This window comes from Struthio camelus, chromosome 4, assembly GCF_040807025.1.
Source record: "Struthio camelus isolate bStrCam1 chromosome 4, bStrCam1.hap1, whole genome shotgun sequence".
NCBI classification, from domain to species: domain Eukaryota; kingdom Metazoa; phylum Chordata; class Aves; order Struthioniformes; family Struthionidae; genus Struthio; species Struthio camelus.
The window spans coordinates 12,991,089-13,016,889 of record NC_090945.1 but is presented as its reverse complement, the minus strand read 5'-3'; the positions used below and the strand labels follow the sequence as shown (position 1 = coordinate 13,016,889).

The following is a 25,801-nucleotide window of genomic DNA, read 5'->3' as shown; positions in this document are numbered from 1 at the left end:
GCTTCATTTTGCCCAGCCTACTATAGCACTACAAGGAACATGAAGTCATTTTACTTGACAACAGTTTTTTTTCTGCTCCCTTTAAGGATTATTCTGCTCTCGCTCTTTAACAAAGCCTTTTTTAATGCTGTAATTGGTCTGATAGTGCCACAAATAATGGTGTAAGCTCCAAAAGCTGAAACTAGCAGCAAGCAAAACATCAGTGGATGAGCTTGTACTTTATTTTCAGTATTTAATTCTGTTATTGGTAAAGAATATTGGGAAGAGCTGCTTTCTTATGCTAAAGAGTAATCCTTCTAGCTTTCTCTATTACCTTTTCTCCCTTAGACAGATACTGTCTGAAGTCTGCTTTCTCAGGCTTCAACTAGTAGCTTCTTAATGGTAATGAACACATGCATCCACCTCCACATGCATCTATAGTATATACTATTTTATACATAGTGATATGCTGAAATTACATAGATGCTAGGAGTGTGAAGTTAGAAACAAATGATATCCCAAATATTGATTAGTATCTAGACAAAAAATTGTAACAGGTAATTTTTCATAGTTAAAGTCGCCCTGTCTCTGGCAGACCAGGGGCAAAAAAATGAACTAAGAGGCTTAAACTATGTCTCTCTAAGGCCTAATTGCATGTTGTTAAGCTTCATAGTCCACAGATGGTTACAAATCCCTGAAACAGCCAAATTATAGAACTCTGACAGATAGAGCTCTGGTAGGAAAAAGGTGAGATTGTTTTCAAAAGCAATATGTGTTAATTTTCTTCTCTTATCACTGAAGATGCTAGAGGTTGTTCCCCTTTCACGCAAGGTGCCCCAAGTCATGTTCTTACGTAAGCATTCTAGAAGTTGGTTTGGTCTTTAGGGTGACAAAGTTGCATTGCTCACACAGGTCTAGTGTTATGGCTCAGTCTAGTACTAGTTCTAGGTTTGTTTCTAGGTTTGTTTCTGCAAAGTCTGTGCATGCCTGTGACAAGGAGGATGCTAGGGAGACCTTGGGTTTGACCTCAGTGGCATTTTCATGTTCAAGTATTATCTCATGTTTAATGTTTCTCTTTTGGATTATTGTCCATCTAATCCTGGTTAATATTTCTACGAGCTCCCCGTGTTTATTACTGAACCTACGGAAAGGTGCATCAGTTATGTTTGTTAACCCTTGCACACTGAGGCCTGAGTAGGAGTAGTTAGACAGAGTTGTAAGGATCTTTTGGAAACCTTTGCTCTTATCTTCTAAAGATGCATGTGAGTCTCCTTAAGATCTTAACAATAATGTGGATTCCATGCAGTTATCCATGTATGTTTGCAGAGTGGCATGCTTAATTAAACTGGTAAGGAAGTTGGTACATATAAGACAAGTATTACAGAAGTGTCTCCTGTATTTTGATACTCATGTTTCCATAGTCATGCACTTAGGCAGTTGCTCTTTAATGCTGGTTTTGGTGTTTTCCTTGGAATGAATCCCTTTCGGATTAATTCTAATAGTCTTAAGAAATACTGTATGTAACATTAATATATCTGCTATCTCCTTTCATCAGCCATTTAGTTTTTACTACTATTTTGGAATATATAGGCAAGCTAACATTACCTCCTATCTAACACTTTTTTCTCTGCTTAGGATCCAGAACCAAGGAAGGAGTTGTTCATGGTGTCACAACAGGTAAGAAAATTAATAGATTATTTCAACCATTTCTCTAAGTTTGTGGTTAATAATTCATCTGTTAAAACCTATGTTTATTTTTTGAGAGCACTCCAATTTATGAAGGAGAGAGGACCTGTAGTTAAAAAGAATCGAGAGACAGAAAGCAAAACTTGTTTTGTCAAGCCATGCAGTTTTCTCTTAAGGTCAAATATTTAAATTTAATATAGTTGCTTATTTGAGGCAGGTTGAATGGAGATGAAAAATGGATAGAAGACATGTAAGTTACAATGTGGCAGTGAGAAAAGGGGACTTTAGAAGTGGTGCTCATTCCCAAATGAAATGGGATGGGCTTAAATAGTCCAAGAGAAGAACTGCTCTAGTATATTTTCAAAAAGGGATGCAAGTGTATGAAGAGTTGTTTTGGGGAAGCAGAAATCAGGTGAAAATTTGGATTCACTGTAGTGATGCTATAGGATAAAATGTGAGATCCTCTAAGAAATGCTAGTGAAGTTATCTTAAGGATATTTATTTAAGGGATTTGATGTCAAAGTCTGATGTGACAAAACTGCCTGCTGAAGACACTCATAAAGGCCTACTTGTCCCTTTCCATAGGACTAGGAGTGAGTTAACTAATGTTTTTTTGGTTTTTTTTTTAATACCCTGGGGTATTGATATCATGAAAGATTTTATTTCATCTCCAGTTTTACATGTGAAGAAAAACAATCCAAGAGATTGGAGATGGTCAAATATGAAGCAGAAGCACAGATCAAAATGTGTTGCTAGTTGTGCATGCCTGTAGTATGCATGCTTTATAGGGTGGGCCTATGTAAGCATCCCCTTTTGCTACCTGTCAGATGATGCTTAGAGGGAGACCAATAGGACCACCCTCTTGGAGTCCAATGAGGAGAGGGGATGATGGCTACTCTTCCTGAGGGAGAGAAGTTTAAAGTAGTGAGACTCCTTTTGGGGAGGAGAGGTAGTAAGTTTCTTCTCACTGAAGACTCTCTGGAAGCTCTTATTCCAGATCCTGACCTGGACAGGAGATTGGGGATGTTCTGAAAGGGTGACATAAGAGACTTAATATTAATAACTGAGCATGAAGGCTGTGTGTTTTGGGGAAAGAACTCATTACTGTGCTTTAAGGCCTAGACTTTCATCTTGTGTCAAAATGTGAAAGGGAGGCTATGAGCGTCTGTCTACAGTCAAAAATCTTTCCTGACAAGGTCAAATGAATGTATGACCACTCCTTTTTCCCTATTCAAATTCCAAGGTCTTGCTAGCTTTGCTGGTTTGGAATAGCTTCTAGTTTAAAACACTCTGCTGGTGGATGGATTTAGGAGCTGGCACACCTCACAGTACTGAACAACAAAATATGCTTTTCAGTCAGTTGCTTTCCAAACCCAGAAAGACTAGACTGAAGAGTTTCTTTAAAGCATGACTTGATTGTACCAGGTTGAGTGGCATCAAGACACTGTAGAATGAGATGCCTCACTGTAATTCACAGGAATGTGGTAAATGTGAATTTGTCAGGTCACCATCTTTAGAAGTTCGGAAAAGAAAGGATTCTTGCTTACTGGTGTTATATGGTGTTAGTTTGTGTATTTAGCTTGCTTAATTAACATGTCTGGCCCTTGACTACATAATTAACATGTCTGGCCCTTGACTACAAGTGTGTACTCAAACAGTCTCTTGTTTATCTCCCAAGGATAAGTGTCCAGAAATGTATAAAGATTCAGCTTTTACAAACTATCCTAATAACCAAAGTGAAACAGTAATTTGTATAAAAGATCAGGGCACAAAAGCTGTCTGCATCAATATTTCAACCACATACCAATTTCCTGAAGCTGAATGAAAACACTATCTCGGCAGTTAAGAACCATAGTTAGCTTTTTTGCAATTCTTTTATTTCATCCTTCTTGCTTCTCTAAATGTTCTTTAGTCTCCTTGCATTGGTATTCCTGCTTTTGTCTTTATTCCATCAGGTGCCTTCCAGTGAATGGGTGAATAACAGAACCCACTGTGTACTAGTAGCTCTTTGTAAATGAATTCAAGTGCTTAAGGCAATTTTTTTTGTCTAAAATACATATACAAGGTATACACTTAATGCGTTAAGAGTAATTTCATTATCCAGAGATACCATGTTTTCATCCATGGTTATTGTTTGAATACTAGAAGCAACAAGTTGTCATTTTGAATTGTTCCAGAAGTTTTCATGTTACTTTCTTTTTCTATTACACAGTACTCTGTAGTAAGTAGGGAAAAGAAAGCTTCAACAACAGTGACTGTAGAATGCTATAGTCAATACTAGAATTGCATTTTCCAAGTTAACCCTAGCATGATCATTGTATACTGTTCAAAGATCACTACTTGGCTGGAAGATCTCTCCCTAGGTTGGCAGAAGTAATCTAGCCATAGCACTGCAGATCTCTGTAGAAGCTGATTTAATCTCTCTGCCCTATGATGCAAAGCAGACATCAGCTTAAAGACTTACTGATTTAAGGCCACTTAACCAACCTGATATTCAGATTGATTTAATTTGTTGATACCAACCAACTGCATTCTGAACTAATTTGTTTGCATGCACTTAATGCTTTTCCCCTTGTTACTACTTAATATAAGCAGTAAATACATAAGATTGGAAACTTTTTTTTTTTCCCCAGTCACTAGGGTTCTGTAGTGGAAGGGTTAGAGTTGCAGCTTTTTTACAGAACCTGTCTGGTAGTAACTTAGTGTTTACACATCCCTTACAGATAGGAAAGAATTTTCTCCTACTGCCAGAAAAGTACACTTTTGAATTTACATTGTATATAGTTTGCTGGATTTGTCCTCCACAAATCTGAGGCGTGAAGAAGTCTTACTAGAAAACCAACTTGCTGGTTTGATATCAAGGGATAAGCTGCTATGAAATATTTAACATGTTAAGCTTTTAATTTTCAGCATCTTCAAATATCTAGAAATGCCCTGATGCTTTAAGTATATGTAGATATGCTTGTAAACTGGGCCCTAAATTTGGTCTACAACTTCTGTACGTTTGAAGTTTTCACCCAAGAATAAGACCTAAATACATGTATGGCAGAGCCAATGTGGTGTACAAGAGCTTGCATTTTTGAGATGGTAGATGCTGCTTGGATGCCATGTTTTACTTGTGTTCTGCACAGAACAGCTTGCTTCATTCTTTCAAGGTGAAAACACTTGAAGACTTGTCTCTTGAATACAGCTTTCCTTAGGAAGGTGGATTTCTAGTGGCTGAGTGGCTTATGACCATTGAGGCCAGTGATTATACGTGCTTGCCCAGAGTAATGATTTGGCAGTGCTTTCTGTTGTGATTAGAGACAGTGTCAGATAAAATGTTTATATGGCCTCACTTGTACACACAGAAGCAAGCTCACGCTTGAGGAAATGCTCAACATCTGCGATTTTTGCGCACTTGTGTTTGCTTGACTTATTTTCTTATGGACAACAGTTATTTAAAAATAAAATTTGAGACTACTTAGGCTTACCACAAAAGCTTCCCGGGGACCGTGAAATAACTGGTGGCACTATGCACTATTGTAAATGAGATCTTTAATGGCACCTCTTGTCTGTTTTCTCATGCTATGAAGCTGAAGTACACTTAAATATACTGTTTCTGTTGCCAGTTTTATGAGGTATTTTGTTGTTGTTGTGCCAATAAAAGTGTTAGCAGCCTGATTCTTTGTGCTTTTTTGTTTGTTTACCTGTACTAAGACTTAGTAATCTGTTTCTGGGAGGAGAACACAGACTTTAAACAGTTTCCCAAAACATTCTAATAGGGGCACTACAGTCATTGGATAGTTGCTTTGGGTAGGTGCTCATGTGCACCATGATAACAATCTGAGTGTGGTTATAATGTGGTTATAATAGTGGCATCAGGAATTAAGCGTTTTATATTGCAGCTTAGCTAAGGCATCCACAGTGCACTAAACTTGACTATTTCTTCATATTGTTGCTGATGCAGTTTGAGGCAGATCTTGATAATAAAATTTAAAAGATTTACAATGAACACAATGTAACCATACCTTGTCGCTTGATCAAAGGGAAGAGTATCAGTCTGGTTAAGAGCAGCTGAGCATGTGATCCCTTGACAATATCAAGCCTACTAAATTTGTCAGTTTTAAATATTCTGTCATCCAACATATTCTGGAAGAGGGAGAAGTTTTCAACAGTTAGTGTATGACACTCACCTACCAAAAAAACACACGGAAGAAAATGTAAGAAAAGGTCCATTCTTATCTTCCATTGGTAAAGAAGAAAAGACAAAACCACAGAAGGAATGAGACAGGAAAAAGGGGCAAGAGCAATACCAAAACTTAATGAGGTGTCCTGGGTATGTGTTGGAAAACAAGTTCTTTAATGTATTTTTGCAATATACTATTTTTATGTAGCTCTGTTCTTGATATGTCTTCCTACTACTATGAATAATATGAAAGTGTTGCAGATTTCCATATCTAAATGTTATTCATTTTCTTACCGAAAGACTCGGTGCGCCATCAAATCTTAATATTCTTTGGGGGGAGGGGGTAACATGTTACTAGGATGCAGACCTTTAAGAAAGGCACATGATTGCATGCAGAACTAGTGGGAGAATATGCTAATTTGTAGTCTGTAGCTGTTAGTAATCACACGAGGGGATCTTAATATATGTCCTATTACACTACTTAGTGCTAAGTCAAGCCTTTCTTGAGGACAGCTTTTGGTTTTTCACAAAAAAACACTTTGGATTTTTCTTGCAAAAATTATGGCAATAGTGCTGCATGGGTACAGCGATATTTCTTGCCACTTTATTGGTATGTATGCATTCCAAGATCTTTGGAGCAGAGTGTTTTTCTCATTTGGACAAGGCATAGTTCGTTGTTCTGCTTTAATTATTAGGACCAAAACCAGAAGCTGCATATAAATAATACTCATAATCCATTACTAATTTTTCACTGAAAGTGAGGATGAGACAGTTGAGTGATTTGCCTCCCCTTTCCATCCATCAGATACTTACTATTCAGGTCTTTAAAATCTCATAACAGGCACATTGCTTACTTCTTGAGCTGTTGCCTAATTGTTATTTAATGCTAATTATAGCAATCTATACAGCCTATCCTGTGATAGAGACAGCTGATACTCCTTATGTAAGGAATTAAAGAAATCTAATTTTTCTATAGTTATCTTCTCATGTGTTCAAAAAAGCCCCCTTTGGAAAGGGTCTATTTGTTAAGAGTCCTGTCTGCATACATAAAGACTGTACCTAGGGTTATGAATACATTTTATGGGTCAGGTAGGGTTTTAGCTAGGAAAAAGTATAGGATTAGTTAGCATTACAATGCTGGATGTTGGATGTTTTTGAAGAACAGTCCATTTTTAGATGACTAAATGGGAGCTCAGGTTTTCTGCACCTCTGGTCCTGTAACTTTAAGGCATGGAGTCGTCTGATCTATCTTAGTGATTTCACTACAGCACAAGCTGCTTGCAGGGAAGAGCCCATGGGAACGAATGAGCCGAAAGAGTCATGTAATACTCCGAAAGGCAGAACAGCAACTGCTGATGTAGATGTAGGCTAAATGAGTTGTAGTCTCCCTGGGGCTTTGAAGTCAGTTATTAATCTAGTTTGCTTTGCCATCTTCTGCTCATTCAGTCTTTTTGTGGATTAGTACATTATGGAAGGAAACAGCAGCAGTAGGGCAAAAATTACATAGAATCAGATATGAGGTTATATTAGCCTCTAGTTGAGCAGCAGTAGCTCTGCTTATTAATCAAGTATGTTTTAAATAACAGAATGATTAATGGCTTTGGCTCTAACATATGAAATGTTGTCTTTCTCTGTAACATACAGCAAGTGTGTTTCATGGGCTAACTGGAAAGCATTTCTAAATTGTGTTGTGTTGAATGCAACCGTTTCACATCATACGCTGAGCTGGGCATAATAATGGCCCTTAAGCAATGATTTTTCTTCTCCACAGTGCAACTAGGTGTGAATGAAAACAGCAAACATCTTTTTCAAGCAAAAGAAATTGAGCCACAACTAAGCCTTATTTCTGCCTTTGCTGCTGCTCCAGTATTATCGTCTCGTTCTTACGATCCACTTGGGGTACACAAGTATAATGGCCCCACAGCTTTTCATGATGTTGTGCTGTCAGTAAAACTCAATTCTCTGAATACCTCAGTAGCTTACAGCTCCTAGAGCTGTAAATTTTTTTTTTTTTTTTCTCCTCAGTGGCTGAGAAGACTAAAGAGCAAGTATCTAATGTTGGGGGAGCTGTGGTAACAGGAGTGACAGCAGTGGCCCAGAAGACAGTGGAAGGAGCTGGAAACATTGCAGCAGCTACTGGCTTGGTGAAGAAGGATCAGTTGGCTAAACAGGTTTGTTTATGATCTCTTCTAGCTGAAGTAAACAGAATTTGAGTGGCTTCCCTGAGCTGAGTGAGAGATGGAGTATGTCTCTGGATCTGGCAATGCCATTTTTCAGGATGGTTTGTTTTGCTAAGCAAATGAATGATAAAGAAAATACTTGATGTTTATTGTCTAGTTTTTGAGTAGTCTGCAGGATTTGGGAACTTGAATCAGATTGGGTATCTAACTTTTGGCTATTCTGAAAAGTCTAACAAATCCACATCAGTTTAGTGTACTTTAGTGATGCTTTTGAACTTTGCTGCCTCTAGTTAGGGCCGGCACCTGTAAGACTGCTGTAGAGTTGAATGTGAAGTTAACTGTTTTGCAGATAGACTCTGGACTGAAATGGAATCATCTACAGCTGAAAGACTAAACAGCTGCATCTTGAGGTTTAATGAGACAATTTGTATCCTCCACAGATGAGGGGCAGAAGGGATCATGTACCAGTCCACTCATTACTTGGACACTCGCATCCGTAAGACTTTGAAAAAGCATTAATCTAAACTGGAGATTAATCTTAACTGGAGATTTCCTATCTTCCAAAAATATAATGACATGAACTCAAAAATGCCTCTGAACTACTTTGAACTCTACAGACTAATTTCTGCTCTGGCACATCATATTAAAACAACTGTAGAATATCTTTATTTCATCACAGGGGTGAAGTTCCAAGTAGTTGTGCAATGCCAGGAGTTACTACATTTTTATTGCTGGTATACAACAGTCATATTCTTCCAAATACATTGGGGAAAAGCACAGTTCCTGATAAGTGGTAGGAATGACGTGTTCTGAAATGTGCATGCTAGTGTTTCCAGACGAAATGAGACAAACATCTCTTTTTGTACTGTTTTATGTATGAATGTTTACATGTTAGGAAAAAATAAGGATATCAAGAATATTAATATTGACCCAAAGATGGGTGTCAAACTGACTCTAGAATGAATAAGCTGTTCAAGGGTGTATTTTTTCAATTTAGCATTTAGAGAAGCTGTTAAAATTGAATCGTTATAACAGAACTCTTTATCCTTACCTGTAATTGAAGCGTATTTCTATCTGACTTAAAAATCTTATTGGTGCTTTAGAGAAAGAGGAGAAAAGTGGAATTACACTGTGAACAGGCATTCGTTCCACTGTAGTTTGTTGGTCTTGAAAACATTTTACAAGTCCTTTTGTTCTTTTTCGAAGTAGTTTTCCTGGCGGAGGGAGGGGGGAGTTAGTACCTGTTTCTTTAAATTCAGATATTTTTTAAAAATTGCTTTTCCTGTGGCCATTGTTCTTTGTATAAGCTGTTCCAAAGACTTATGGACTTTTGAGTGTCTAAGGAATTGTCAGAGGGTATATGAGTATGGAATGACCCCCGCAGTCCACTCCTCCAGTTCTTGATAAAGTTTGCCAATAGCTCTTCAGTAGCTTTATGTTAGCAATTATATGCTTTTCTGTTGGGTTGGTGGCTCTTGAAACCCTTTACTCAGTCTCATAAGCATCATTGCTGTAACATGCAGTTACTGACTTCACTGTTGACCATACCTAGTATTTTTTATCTTAATATAACAGTAGTATACACTTACAGCTCCTTAAAATTATATAGTGCAAACCTCTGTACTTCTTTTTGTTTAATTCTGTTTTGTACACTGTAAAGCTTAAATATGAAACGTCATGGCAAATCACTTTTAAAAATCACATCTGTGAAATTAAAGAACATCCATAATGTGCTTGCATATTATTCCTTAGTCCTATAAATAGCATCATTATTCTGAATCAAGGCTTTGTTCTTTGAACATGCAAAACTATTCATTTGATTCCTGATATGGGCATTTTTTATTTAGATTGAGATTCTCAGCTATCTGTGGGATATGGATATTCAGAATGCAAGCCATGGGTATGGGGCAGCTTTGTTTCACTGAACACGTCTAACCTGGAAGTAGGACATATGTCCCCTGTAAGAAACAAAGCATGTTTTTTTCTGAAATAAGAAAAGGTAAGAACAAGGCATACAATCAAAATATCTATTTAACTTTGTCAGGTTATGTCACTTCTGTCAGGCATATCCTTAATCTACTCTCATCTGGAAACGATGGGGCGACTACTAGCAAATTAATTCCCTGAGCTTGAGTGTGGCTAGCCAGTGCCTTTGACGGATTGTTCCTCCTATGGGTATCCGTTTGGGACTGTGCTCAAGCAAACGCCTGTGTATCCCATATGCAAGATGAAAGCTTATGTTGCTTGCACTGTAAGTCACTTACAAAATTTGACAAAAATGAATAGAAGCATTGTTGCAGAATGGCTTTGTTTTTTTTGCAGAAGACTAAAAGGCATTAACTAGTGATCTCCTCGTTTGCTTGGCCCCTAAACTTCTGACAGATTCTCTCTTTCAAATCACATGCACCCACGTAATTGACTCCTGATCTTGCAATTGAATATAGCAACTAGATAACCTGCTGAGACCCCTTCCAACCTGAATTCTCATGCGGACTGCTGTTAACTCATCAGGCCTCCAAGCAACTGCAGAAGTCTGTGCTATCAATGATAGGATCAGGGACTGATAAGTATGATCAGCCCTTGCAAAATATGTGCCTGGAAGTCCATTTAAACTGATGGCTGTTGCTAGGGTTTCCTATTAGTGATCTGCTTGCATGTTGGAAAGCCTGTAATCCAGCATTGTGATAGGCATTTTTCTTGTGGCTTAACAGAAATCTGGTTTTGACTTTGAGTCCTCCCATTAAAGAGCGGAGTAAGGCCAGATGGCATGTTTGTTTGTGCTTACCTGTGGATACAGGAATATTTGTGCAAAGGAAATGCTTGGCAGATTCTTGGTAAAATGCTTTCTAGAGAAGTTTACATCTGGCTGAGGCTGCCTAGTACAGTCTTTAATAATACTGGCCATGTGCCAATCTGCGCAGCGTTTTGGACCATGAAGAACAATCATAATCATCCAACTGGAGGCCAGACCGGAGGGCTGCTGTCACACTGCACTGTCAGCCCAAATCCTAACAATGTTGTAACTAATGCAAATAGGCAGTGCAAAGTGACAGATGAAACTAATGACTGACAAGGCTGACTAAATAGTGGCATGCTGAGCACTCCCTAAAGGATTTATTCTTCAGAAGACACTTACTTGCTATATACAGTGAGGGTAGCTGCAGTTATTAGGCTTGTATTAATTTTAAAAGGGGTTAATATGCTACAAGTAGCATTTTAATAAATGGCAAAGCAATTCTTAAGATTTGCGTCGACAGTCCTTTTGTGCCACTACCAGCATGCATTTACTCATGAATCATTTTAATATATACTTGCAGTTAGCCTAAACCTATTAAAAATGGATTAACTCTTTAGAAACAAACTGAAAATTTGAGTGTCATCTCAAAATCTGCCAGCAAGAATGCTATCACTTGTAATGATTCTGACTCTTGGAAGCAGAAAAGCTTTCTTCTTTTGTTAAGAGAAAGATAAATGAAATGCTGGGGTATATAAATAATACATTTGCTTCCAGCATGTTCTGTGTCTGTACGTATTTCATTTATGTGTACCAAGTCATGCTTCTAAAGTAATCCTGTAAAAACTGAAGAAAAAAGATTAAACAAAACTACATTTAGTGGAGCAATGAACTTGCCTCTAAGTCGAGGAAAGCTGCAAGATTCTCTGAATGTTCTGTTTTCAGCCCACTACATGTGGATAGATCCACTTAGTATTAGTGGGTACTAGGTAGTGATTATTCAATGTATGGTACGCTCGATAGCAAATTAAGGATTATTAGGCCTGCCATTGTTACTTTGTTAATCATTTTGAGGTTCTTGTTCCCACTAAATTCATGTCTTTTTCCGTTCCCTAGCATCTCAGGAATAAATCTGTTAGTATATTCTCTTATTTCTGTGATGAATTACACTGGTACTGTTCTAACACCAAAATCCTCAGGTAAGCTCAAACCTCAGTGTACTTGAATATGGTGCAAAGACAGGGTTAGATGAACTTCCTGCCCCGATGAGCTTCCTGCTGTACAGTAGCAGGCCTTCTTAAGAGCATGCTTCGTGTCTGTCTGCTGAATCCCTTTGCCTTCTGTAGTGACTCTGAATTTGTTAACACGCTATAGCCTGGATAGCACCTAAGAATACAGAATTGCAGTAGTAGACTCTGGGTAGCATAGCTCATTGACTTGAATCTTTCAATGACAAAGATAACCATAAATAAGACTGTCACTTAAGCATTAGGCAGTTTTTTCCAACAGGAACTGCTATGTAACTAAAAGTCAGTGCTAGTTGTTTTTATTATGAAAATGAATACAGAAGAATGAAAGTAATGGTAATTTTACTATATCTTCTTTCCCTCGTCCCAGCCTGTATTTCTTGGGCCTCCTTATAATTCAGTGTCATATCATAAATATTCAGTGAAGTAGATTCCACAGGTGGAGAGCATTACTTGTTTTCGCTAGACTATTTAGTCTTATGACGAACCAGATTTTTCCACTCACCCGTGTGTGTGTGTGTTAGGGCCAAGGTGAGTCCCCTCTAGGCAATCACTATAATCAAATATCTCAGTTCATAGAAGCCTTTTTCCCCCTTTTTATAGGGAAGCTCCATGAGACATTGTGCACTGCTGAGAATAAAGGCATGGCAAAATACACCTTTTAACTTTGAGATGCGAGCAACTCAGTTTTAATTAAGATAGCAAGCATCACAGCGTATTCCAACCAGCTATTTTTTGTTCACTTGGGCGATCTTAATGGGAGAAGGGATGCAAATCCTGGAAGTGCCTTTGAAAATCTACATCTGTTTTTCAGTGGCAATGGAGGTTTCCTTTCTGTTTTGGAATATGGGTAATGCCACATCTCTTAAAGACTTTTGTTTTGTCATTTCTTACTGCAACCTAAGCTTCCTGGGTGTTCCCAGAAAGGTATTGATTACCACTTGTAGTGTTTTTAAAAAAAAAAAAAAAAAAAAGAGAGAGAGAGAAGGCAAGACAACTTATCTGTTTTAAAAATGCAAAAATTGTTTAGAAATCATTCTATACATAGTTTATGCTGAAATATCCAGAAACTTAAAATCAATAATTATCAGTTATCTTTGATAACTTTGATAAGAGCAGTCGTCTTTAAATGCCTAACACTAAAGTCCTCTCACTGTTTTAATAGTCTACTGCATATAGTATGTCTTGCTTAGCACCTGAGAAATCTAACAAACATTTTCTTATTTTGTTTTTTATCTTTTTGAGATGTTACAAGCTTTGTTTCCTTCTGTGCTGACATGCCACACTGAAAATTCTTCATCTCATGAATTGATTTTATTTTTATACACTTCTTTGTAAATAAGGTTCCGAAATAGATTTAGCTGTGGTAAAACTTATTTTAGCTGAAACCGTGAGTTTTGATGGAATGATTCTCACCTGGGTTTCTGACCATCTTTATGCACTACATAACGCTCATCTCACTGAAGGATCACAGTTCCCTGTCTTTCCAGTCTGTAGGTGAGATGAGTGATCTTAAGGTTTAACCCAGAGACACAAGGGAAAAGCTGCTGAATAAAGATAGGGTGGGCATATTGTCTGAGGAGATATCTTGTTTCCCCCTTCAGAAGGGGAATTAAGGAATATTTCACTTTTATTTTATGCTATTAGCTAGTTGATATCCCCAGGGGCTAACAGACTCCAACAGAAAGCAGGACTGTAAGTGCGAATGAATCACAGTGAGACTTAAAACTGTTATTTCTTGCTGAAATAAGCAAGTTGATTCAGCTCCCCAGTTTTAAGTAGAGCTTTTGAGAGAAAAGCAAGCCTTCAATTAAGGAAGGAAACTTTAAGGCTTCAGTGTGGCAACTGAAGAAAACCACCTTATTGGCTTCTGGATTCGATGCATCTTTTTCAGTAGACTCTGTAACGCAGGTAGGCTGAGGAGAGGCAGTAGCATGTTCCTCGTCCTTTGCTGCTTCTCTTGGTTACTTTTTATGATCCATAGCCCTGAAATAACATTACAGGAGAGAACAGGTAAGTCCATGATTCAACAGATAAACAATATGCCTAGTGAGCCTGTCAAGCAGCCAGGCATCTAACCCTCTACGCCTGAACAGTGAGCAGTGCCATTTTGCCTTGTGGAGCAAGGCAGAGGGTAGGCTTTTTGGAGTTGAGGAGCATGAGCCTGACTGATTCTGACAGTGACACTCATGTTCAATGCGTGAGGGCAATTACAGCAGTGCTCTGTGCTTTCAGAAGACTTGTATGCTGTGGTTTCGTGCAGCGTAGCTGGCAGAGAGCAAGTCTTCGAGGAAGCCATGTTGAAGCGGTGTTGGAAGAAACCCAGGAGTAGGACTGCTTGCTTAGCAGTTTCTGAGTATCCTTTGTGCAATACTTGCTCTCCACTTCTCTTTAAATTAAAGCACTTGAAGTGCACAACTTGATGGGGTTACTCTTTTCCTTTCCCAATTTATGTTTTGATCTATGTATAACATGTGAATGACTGCTGCAAAACAAAGGATGCCTACCAGGAAATACCGATGCTTGCTTGATTGTTTTTAAAAATATGCAGATGGATTGAGAGTGGACGAATGAAGGGAAGGACTCCACGTTTGGAAATCCACATTGGTCACCAGTTGAATCATGGAAGACTCCTCTTAAGAGAAAGCATTTGTGAGCTGTTTCTTGGGATTTGTGAAGGAAGTAGGGCTAGCAGTGAACTGACTTGTTTCTTTTGAGCGCAGTATATCTGAACTGATTTGTTTTGATTGGACTGTAGTTATTAGGGATTGAAGTCTTCAAGTCTTAAAATACCGGTGTATTGTGTTCAAAAATCTATATTGAAACAATTATGAGAAGGTAATCCTTATTATTGAAACAAGTGAAAAACTATTTATTAGGAATCGTGAGATCTGAATCTGCTTTCCTTACTAATGGCAATGGATTTTTTTTGGATGGGAACGGTGAGGAAATTGTCTAGGTTATGTAAAGATGTAAATTTTGAGTAGATTTGTGAGACTGCATTAAGTTCCTGTATGGACGCACTGTTTTGGAATGAAAGTGGCTTTAATTTACTGATTTGTAACTTGTTCCAAATTAAATTTAACAATTGGAATTGAGGTACCATAATTCGGTTTCACTAATGCATTTTGTTTTTCTTTGTTTCCATGTGGACAAGCCCCATGTATTTGATTTAGATGCAGTAGTATATGTTGATATTGCATTATGATTCCAGTTAGGAACACTGGAGTTCCAATTTTTATTGGTCAGAGCATTGAAGACTTTTGAATTGCAGTCTATGCTTAGCTTCCCTGGTTAGCAGAAAAAATGCCTTTCTTGTTATGGTGCATGTTGTCAATATTTTTTCTTAGAGGGCAAAGTACCAGTATTTAAAGGAAGACCTTGTTCTGAACGCAATGCCTAAAATGCATTCCAATGCATTGACATCTGTGACTCAACCAGAAGTTCCTTGGCGAGACAGCTTGTGTGTTATTATCTAAATGTCTTGGAATTCATTGCTTTTCATTAATGCAGGAACAAATGAGTGTAATCTAAAGGTCTCATGAGTTTTCTGGGTTTCCTGCTGGTTTTCCTGCTGTTGGATAACATTTGATTAGTGATTTTTCAAGTCTACCTGCTGCCTTCAGTACTTTTGACCATAAAGTATTACTAATTAGCAAAAGAACTAGTTTAGGTAGCTCTTGAGTGGCTTCATGTTGCTCTTTCCTTTGTAATAATTGCTCAGTTAAGGATTTAGCTTTGATCCTGGACAAATAATGTAGCTTACATCCTTTAACTGTATGTGCTTGTCCTTTGATCTCCAAAAATAAGAATTTTTCTTTATTAGCTAATAATGTGTTGATGAATGTGTTCTGAGCTATGAAGTATTTTTGTATCACACAATCACAGAATGGTTGAGGTTGGGACCTCTGGGTATGTAGTCCAACCCCCTCTCATCACAACAATGAGACTTAAAAGTTCCTATATGTAGGAGAACGGTTTTTCATTTTGTTCTCTAACTTGTGGTGGAGAGGCAGGAGACTCTTCTCATCCTTTTATCAGGAGGTAGACTTTTGTGTATATTTTAGGAGGTTTGCTTATTTGCCCATTTTGCTTTTTTCTTCCTCTTGTGTTCTTTCCTCTGGTCTCCTTTCCATCTCCTGTACTCTTCATCTTGTTTTCCTTTCCAACTAACTTAATATGTCCCTGTAGCGTGATGCAGGCTATGCTTGTTGCCTCTGATTCTATTCACTGTTCATACAGGGATATTTCGTTATATAAGTCTGTCAAGCTAATGTGGCACCAGTTCTGTTTCAGTGTTGCATTCTTTCCGAGGTATCAGTCTGTGGGATTTTGTGCAGTGTTCACAGTAATGTATTTTTTCTTGCTCTAAATAGAGTTGCCAAACCCACATTAAATATTCAGGAAGATGCTGCCTGCTGAGAGGAATATGTTTAAGTTCGTTTGGGGATGATTCATATTCATGCCAACTATTTCTGTTCTTTGCCACTGTTGCATGAAGGATTCTGCTGTTTCAGAAGGGACACAGTTTTATGTAATCCATAATAGTTGTGCAGACTAAAGTTGTGTGAAAACACCACTATTAAGGGATAGGTTTTATAAGCTTGCAAACATTGCTGCACTACAAGATCGTCTCCTTAGCATCTTCTGCCATAATGTTTCGGCGTTCCTTTCCTCTGCTGACCAAGATTAGGTGTTTAAGCCTAGTTAAGACAACCCAGGCATGCAGGGATCTTAAATGTGATTCATTGCCCACCCGAAAGTCGTCATCTTCCGAGGACTTGTGAAGATAGCTGGTGGCATTTGCTGATACTGTAAAAAACCAAACACTTCAGCTGACAGGTTTTTTTTTAGATAGCTGTGGAAGTTTGTGGCAGGTGCTGAAGTGACGTTTCAGCTCAGCACTGCAATGTGTGTTTGCCAGTCTCTATTCAGCAAAGCACTGCAATGGGATGTGCCTTGCTCAATAGGTACAAGTAGCAAATTGAAGTCCAGATTGCTGTGGTGATGAGGGTAGCATAAACTTAGAAATGGTTCAGGACTAAAATATGGAGGCAGTATTTCTTCTGTGGATAAATATTTATCTGTATTTTCAGAACTGCAGTCCAGAGTCATCCCTTAGAAATAAATTAACTGTAGGTTAAAAGAGGGGATGGAGGAAGAAAGAAAGAAGGCAGAATACTTGTATTAGGATTACCTAATTACTGGCAATGTTGTAGTTATTACTATTAATAGTAAAGCAGTTTGTATGAGGACTAGTGATAATCACCAAATACCATATGATATACGCTATGGTTATTTTGACCACTAGTGGAACTTTATAAAGAGCCTTTTTATTAATAGATAAAAGCCTGTACTTAGCCTGTCGGTGGCTGAGACTTCTCCAAAGCTACTAGCACCTGGCTAAAGAGAAACAATATGATGATCTGTTTTCTACAAGCAAACTGCCATTGAACTGTGGGCCTCACCTGCTTTCAGCTGTATTAACTTCCTCTAAGGGATAGATTTAAGTGGCCTGGGTAAGGTTTATTGGTAAGTATTTAAAAATTAGAAAGTGATTATTTCAAAGTGTTTCAAAAGGTTCTATGATAGGTGCAGATTGCTGTTTGTTGCTGGAGAAGGCTACACTGAATATCTCATACATCAGTAAATGTAGATTTTAATCCTTTCCTTGCTGGGACAAATGCAAAATGTTCTCTAAAGAAACGCAGGAGGTATGATGCAAATGTTCTCTAAAACAGATTTTTTTGTAAGAGTGAAACAAAGGCAAAACTGATTCTGAAGTGTATTGGATATATTTGTTGCCCTCCAAGCTTTTGGTGTTAGCATTCACAGAATGGTTTGCTCATGTTTAGCATGTAACTCGGGAGATTTGCCAGGTTTGGATCAGAACTGTCAAACTGTCAGCATAAGATAAGGAGATAACAGCTAATAAAGAACTTGTCTTGCCCTCCTTAGTAGATGAGCTACAAAAAGAGGAACAGTCTGGACTTTCTTTACAAATGCATAAAATGGGAGTTTGCGCTTTTAAGAGGGCTGCTCAGTCCCTCTTTGCCACCTCCATGCTGCCTAGAAGGGACATCAGCTAGAAACAGCCCAACTAGCCAATGATACTTTCTTAAGAATATTTACCTAGCCTCTCTTGGGGCTGTGGACAGAGTAAAGCTTGAGTGACGTTTTTAGCTGGCTCTTTCTGTATCCCTGCATTGTTAAATGTAATCCTTTCCCTCATGTGTCAGTTTATCTATAAGAAGCCATGGGAGCACCGACTTTAATTCTCCTTCTTATGCTTGTCGCTCTGGTCTACGTGGAAGTACATAGCAACAGAATGGTAGGAAGAATTCAATTAGTGTGTCAGGGTGAGCATTGCTTAAGATAAATGTACTCTTATCCATAGAGATGGTATTTCTAACAGGGATTGTCCATTCATGCCAAAGGAAAAGTGCCAGCGGTTGAAGGAAACTGTCACCTCCAAAACAAATGACTTTTACAGCTAGAAATGTAAAATATTCTTAAGAAAGAAATACATTGGCTAGGGTAGGGAGCACTGAAGATATGAAGCTTTTCTTAATTTTGTGTGAGCATTTAGGCAGGCAGGGGGGCTGGAAGCTGTTTTTAAAAAAAAAAAAAAAAGAAAAAAGAAATCAAAAAAGAAATCAAAAGCAGTGCTAGTATCAGCAGTGCACTCCCAGCTTCTGATAGCTTCTAACATGTAGTATTTATAACAACTTTATAAATAATCGACTAGCTTTAATTTAAATTTTAATAAGATATTAAAACATGTAGTTTAAGCATGTATTTAGGTACTGGGCCTGGCTGAAACCCCAGTTTGGATTAAAAACATGCTCGAGTGCCTACTTGAACCCAGATCTTAAATGTTTGGAAGACTTCTCCAATTTGTATCCATACGCAATTTATAGATGATAACGTGCACGTGAAACATTTATGCATATACTAATGAATATACTTACGGCAATTAAAAATAAGATTATACTGTGGCATCAGACACTGCAATTCATTACTTAACACTCAGCATATCTTAGTCATGTAAGAATTGCATTCCAAGATGCTTGTTTAACCCCGTCTGACTTAGCTTATGCGTTGTGTAGTTGATGCTGAACAAAAGTTTCTTTTCAAATTTCTAGTAATGTCAGTTTTAATGTTTGGATCACTTTTAATTTTGTGCAGGCAGCATTTGATCTTACATGTCCCTCAAGATACAATTGACAAAGTTCAGATAGACATACTGTATGTAAATGACTTTGTAGAGAAAGATCAGAGATCAAACAGAGCTGGAGGCTGCATTAATTTCCTTCACTGGAGAGAATTATTCTAACAGGTCAAGAGAAGTCACTGGTAAGGTGATGTAAATGAGTGTTTCACGCTGATCCTCAGACTGAAGAAAGGTTCCCCCTTCCTTTCCCTTGCCATGTTCTTATACTTATCTAAGTGCAATTACTGTGTTTGAAGGTGCTGGACCAATGTGTTTAGTGGCTAGATCCTCTTCCTTGTTCACAGACTGGAGAGAGGTTATGTACTCCCCTGTTATAAGCATGAGTGTATGTAGTAGAAAGCTAAAGGGAGGGGATAGTTTAATTCTTATAGGCGTGGGGATGGGGGGGTTAGTAATTACTGTGAAGTGTAGCACAGGGTTGTCAGCCCAAACGGGCAGATGATCTAGACTTGTGCTAGAAGTTTCATTTGTATCAGTTGCTGCCGTTTCTTGTCAGCTTAGAACTTATAAACTAGCCCTTTCAAATGAGGATAAGGTGTTTTCAGACATGGTATTTCAAATAAATTTGTGTTTACTTTTAAAAAAACATATGCAATAGCTATTCTAGTAGCTTTGAAGGAGGGAATACATTCAAATGGAGCTCATGGCTGTCAGCATGATGTTTCCTTCGTAGTCTATTTTGGGAAGGGGTGGTATGCTGATCCTTCACAGGGAGGGTTATGTATTTAGCAGTACTTTTTTCCACCTCCTACACACCATGTAGGCATCTGAGATAAGGTTTTTAAGTCTCTTCATTCTCTTTGCAGATTTTTCTCAGGGCTTTCTTGCAGGTACGTGCTTTGTATTATGGTTAGGAGGAATTCTGTAAATGCCTGCTGTTGTCCAAAGTGAGAAATAAGGGAAATTAGAATAAATAACTAGTGTAAAAAGCAAAGTAGATTTACATTTTGCTTTGGAATCTATTTTAAGTGGTAAACACTTTGAAAACATTCAAGGTGAGGGTAGTAGGTGTGCTGCTTCATTTTCTCCTGGGTTCTTTGTTCTTCAGCTCAGCTTAATTTCCTCTAGATTTTGTGTGTGTTACATAAGAAGTGATGCAACTAAACTGAGTCTTTCACTGGACTCATGAAGGAGAATCAGACTTAGCAATTCAGATTGGTATGCAGGCTGAGATGGGAACAGGGAGGACTATACTGGAAATAAAGATAAGATAACGTAGCTGGTTAAGATACCTATAGTGATGGCAGTCTCCACAAGTCACTGTGTACTAGCCCAGACTGTGAAGGACATAGCGCAGACAAAGCTTCAAGTAACTAAAGAACTCCTTCACTTTTAAAATTGGCCAGAAAAACTATTTTAATCAGGATAAGTAATTCTAAACCCATCCTGACAGTGTCCATTGACAAAATGCTTTTGAAAGCTGCTGATGCACTTTGTTTCAGCTGGTAAATCTTGTTATTGTGGTAGTGTACTCTGATAATGGTGTCACAAAGCCAAGTATATAACTAGCGATGTTTTAGGTTACAGTAGTGTCAGTGAAAGGAAAACAAGGTTAGCTGGCAGGTGGTATTTTGTTTGCAACACTGTCACTGCTTCTCCCTATGGCTCTGAAATTTGCGTTACCAGTATATCAAACACCTTGATCAGTTCCACTTTGCTCTTTGGCAATAGTTTAAATCAGGTGGCAGGGTGAAGTAAGAAAAGCTGCAGATTTTAGAGCTGGAGATCTCTGAAGTCATTGACATTGAAGCCGTGCCTGTTTGTAGGTCTGAGGGGGCCTTAGAGCCAACTCTTACTGGAAAACTCCAAACAGATGAGGGCCACTGACAGTTATACAAAGACCAATCTGGAGGCTAGTCATCTAACTCTTATTACAATAGCGGGGTGTTTAATGCTAAGATAGCATGGGTAGCAGCTTAGCTTCTTGGCTCTGAAACTTTGCAAATACTTAGTTTATATCCTTTTCAGGGCGAAATCAGGAGGAGTGTGTCCTTTATGTCAGGTGATGGGTTTGCAGGCTGTAATGTCATCCTAACCCCATCTTACGAATCATGTATGAATTTATCAAGACACTGATTATAGCAGTGAATGCTGTCAGAGGTTTTCTTGATTTCAGGAGGAAGATGCAAAGAGGATATAGGACCTGCTTAGAGTATCTGTGGAATGACGATGTTTCAAATCTTTTTTTTTTTTTTTAATGCTGATTTGCTCCTAACAATTTTTTTGGAGAGGAAGTGTTCCCCTCCCTCCCTTGTTTTGAAAGTACTTGAGTCACTTAAGTGAACATGAGCAGAGGGCAAATAGGTGTTAAAACTAGAAGTATGCATTGCAACTGTAGGACATGCAACAATAGGTTTATCTCACCTAGTATTGGTATTTCCTTGGAAATGCTGAGGTTTTTCTCTACTTCCTCTTGGTAGCAAAAGTCAGTTTTGTGGAGACAAAGCAGATGGTAGGCGGGGGATAATTTGGGTTCAGGAAGGATAGAAAGGCTAAGGTTGGGGCAGAGGGGAGAGGAGATCTGATGGTCAGTGAGTGAGGGGAAGTGGCTGTGTGTGAGGGAGAGTAGCTCTCTTCCCCTGACATTCAGGCCCTGTGAGGCAACCTCTTATTCTCGTTTCCTTGGGGTACGGGATGCTGGCACAGAACTACCCCTCTAGAAATCTGTGTCTGTTCCCAGGCTGCTGAGGATGGAGGAGAAAGGGCTCAGCCTGAATTACTGTCTGCAACATGTTTATTGTTCTCTATACTCAGCTGCTTATTTTTTCCCAGCAAAATAGTAGCTCTAAATAGGTGCCAGAAGTTTAATTGCCCTGGAATTTGAATATTTCAGCCTGACTCTAGCTGCCTTTGCAAACATTCATCATTCTCTTTAATTCTATAGGGGAAGAGGCTGCATTTCAAATTCTATTTATATAGCCACTCTGCATCAGTCCTAATGCTGATCCCATTGATAATTGCTGGGAGATTTATTTGGAGCAGAACTGGATCAGTGCTGACTGCTTTTGAATATCAGCACCCTAATACCTAATAACTGGAGTTTTTCATCTTCTGGCTTTGTTCACCAAAGCAGGGCTTAGTGGTGGCTTTTTAGGAATTTAGGCTCCACTAAGATTTTAAATATCTGAAAGGACTTGGACGCTATCCATTATGTTGCATCCTCTATCTCCCCCCTGCCCTTCCTGCCCAAAGTGGATTTTGAGCTATATGAACCATCACATCAGCCCAAGCATTGCTGGATTCTGTGTGGCTGACATTTCAGTAGCTAACCTAATTAGTACTCCTTATCTCAGGGAGAAGGCAAGTTTTATTTGGATTCCACTGAGTCTGCTTCTAAGGACCTGGTATGTAAACGGAGTTGCGTGCGTGAAGGAAAAACAGTCATTTTCAGAGCTTCTGAGTTTAAGAAAAATCTATAGCTATGTAGCTTATAAATGTTTGTTTTACGCTTTCATTACAAACCTAAATACTTTCCAGAACTTTCACTGAGTTAAAATCTGTTCTTGCTGGACCTCAGGTCAATCCCCTTTGCGAAGATCATAGTGACTGTTGTCTTCATCTGCCTGTGGTGCACTGCGTGCTGTTTGACCAGCTAATCCCCCAGTTTAGCGCAACAGCATAGGTGCCGTTATCTCCCCTGCTATATCACTGTGATTTCTCTGGCCATCCAGAGGTAGTAAAGATGGCCGCTTTGCATTAGTAGATGCTAATCTGCCCCTAAACTGGATGGCATGGGGAGGGATTGTCCATCACTGGACATGATGCTGCTGCTTGAAGTGCCAAGAATTTCAACAAAGCCTAGAGAATCTAAGTGCTGTCTCTCCTCTCATCTGTATTTACTGTTTCAGGAGTGTATGTGTTTGTTTACCAATTTGTAACCATTTCCTACCCTTGAACTCTCTCATCTGTCCTTCCTTTTTAATATACCTACAGGATGTAGCATATACTATGCTTGATAGTTCTGCAGAAAGTTGCTTTCCTCTTGATTCTGTTTCTTTCTGGATAAAGAATAAATCATAATAGAATCTGAATCTAATTGTGTGCAGATTGCATATCAGAATTGATCAGTTTAAGATTAATCTGTTTAACTGTCAGCCAAGACAACTTGGTGTAAGAATGGAGCTGAACTGATGCCTTCCTGCTTTCCTGTTCTTCTTCCAAATCATATACTTAAAAGTCAAATTAGGCTCTTTATTGCACTAATATGCCATTTCAGTTATTCAAATCCATTAAAAACTAATTTGCTTGCATAGGTGTAAACAGGTGGGTTATTTTAAGCCAGTATCTCTGTGTAAGAGAAACTGAAGATGTAATTTTGCTAGAAATATCTTTATAAATGGAGATGATCCATGAGAAGTAAGGTTCAGCTTGACTTAAGCGCTTTTGCTTACTTGTAGTTGAGCGTACTTGACGTTCAATGAGCAAAACACCCAGGATAGCCTTTTAATAACAATTCTTTAGAAGGAAGAAAACTTGGAATTTCCTTCTGCTTTAGAAGGAAGAAACCTTGTCAAAACAGAAATTAAGTTTTTTCATGAACTGTCCTCTGCTTGCAAAAATCATTTCAATGTGGTCCTTAAAATAAAGGCTGAATTCAAAGCTACTGTATGCAGTATATTAAGGAATAATAAAGCTATCATCTAATTTCAGATTATGATAGTTGAGATGCATTAGATTTTCTTGTTTTCCAAATCTCCTCTGGAGAGGAGGAAGGAATTTGGTTGGCTCATCCCCAAACATTGTGAAATGTCTTACAAAATACCCAACTACTTGTTGATCGCTGGCTCCTTTTGCTAAAAGAACACACTGCACTGACAAAATGTCATTCTGCGTATTCTGAAGACTGACTTGAGAAACAGAGGCAAAGTAGTGCGAAATTACTGTTTGTCTTTGCATAGGAGCTCTTTTCCTCACAATAACTCATTGCTTGAAGGTTTCCCCATTCATTTCTCAGGATGAGTAACTACCAAGGGAAGTTTGGAGGGCCTGCTAGTAGGATGCAAGTTGGACAACTGTAGGAGTTAGGGAGCATGGATAGCTCTTTTTGACTGATGCTGGGAGAGCTGAACTGTGGACCTCAAAGAGACCCAGCCTACTTCAGTTCAAGATCAAAGTGCTGGAGACAGGAGTCTAACAGTTCATGTGCTCTGTGGAGTTGGGGGGGGGGGGGGGGGGGACGAAAGGTCTTTGGACATGCATTTGCCAGTGGGTTAGGCATGAGAAAACTACTAGCTGAAAAAGCATGCTTATGCTTGACTGCATACTTCTTGCTATTAGCTTTGTCCAGGAATGTTGGACAGAGTTAATTGCTTTAAAACGTAACTATTATACTAGAAGTGCATTAAAAATAAGACTCTTCTGCTCTTCATCCCCTCAGTAGTGCTTCTGTCGCAAGGAAACTGAACTGCAGTCAGCAGGTTGCTTATGCAGTAAGGAAGAGTTTCAACATTTAAGTGGTGTTTGCAGGAAAAACGAGCAAAAGTGAATAGGTGTGTTGACAGCATAAGATCTAGAGTATGTACACAGGTGTGCCTGTATGTCTAATTGATCAAATCATACTGCGGAATTATCAGTGATATTGCCTTGTCCTTTGTAATAATTCTCCTTAGTAGCATGCTTTTAGTCAGGTCTCAAAGTAGAGTGGCTACACTTCAATGCATTGTTTTGTTATACAAAGTCTGTTCTTAGAGTGATACTTCCCTATGGAATTGCTGCTGGTTTGGACTCTGTTCAGAGCAGTTGTAAAGTGTTTCTGCCAAGCTTTTACTATTGGAGCAATTCATGCTACAGGTATTCAAACTTCTGTCAATAATCTCAACCATTATCTGGTGAAGTTCTGCATGAGAAAAATGATAGTAATTGTCCTTGACAAACCAAAAAAGTTTTGCCTCCAGACATTATTGAATAATGATTAGAAATAAGTCTCTAGAGGCTGGAAACAAACAGGATGCCTATGTGTTTTTTTCTTCTCCGCTCTCCTGACGTTAAAAAGTAACATGAAAATACTTTGATTTGTATTGTTCTTCCACGGTGTCTTGTGCGTCTTCCTTTCTACTTTACTGTGGGAGTTCAGCGTTAGTCATCTGGGCAGGTGCTATATTCCAGAGAACGCAAGAGACTGAGAACATCTGAATTGTCCAGAGCTGCAAGTAACATCATACTCTCAACATGCAAAAGTAGTGATAGGGTGTGTTAAATTCATTACTCAATCCCATTTTATCGAGACTCTGACTGCATGAAGAAGGGATGTTCTGAGCCTATGGCCTGTCATTCCGGAAGACACCAGTATTGCTTTGATCAACCCGATGTGTCTTGAAGATCAGTAAGATTTTAAAGAAATTACAGAAATCCTTTATTAAGACCAAGGAGGCTAGCTGAAACTGGTATGGTGGCAGCAGGGTGAAGGTGGCAATTTAATTTTCTTTGCCTACTTCAACAAAAGTTTTATTTCAGTGTGTTCTAAGCTGCCTCAGTGTGGACTGACACTCAGGGTAAGTTCCTATGGAAGGACAGGAAAGATGGAAAGGAATAATGCTGTCAGTCAAACCTCAGTAGAAAAGCTTGAGTTCCATT

The 25,801-nt window shown here is 38.6% G+C and overlaps 1 protein-coding gene across 1 annotated transcript in view; it reads left to right on the top strand.

The window, feature by feature from the left end:
- The window catches only part of SNCA (synuclein alpha), a 69,618-nt gene that overhangs the window by 7,400 nt on the left and 36,417 nt on the right, over positions 1 to 25,801 (top strand). Inside the window, exons 3-4 of the mRNA XM_068941553.1 lie at positions 1,615 to 1,656; positions 7,859 to 8,004. Of these exons, the coding sequence (XP_068797654.1) occupies positions 1,615 to 1,656; positions 7,859 to 8,004 (188 nt within the window). The remainder of the gene's footprint in view (positions 1 to 1,614; positions 1,657 to 7,858; positions 8,005 to 25,801) is intronic.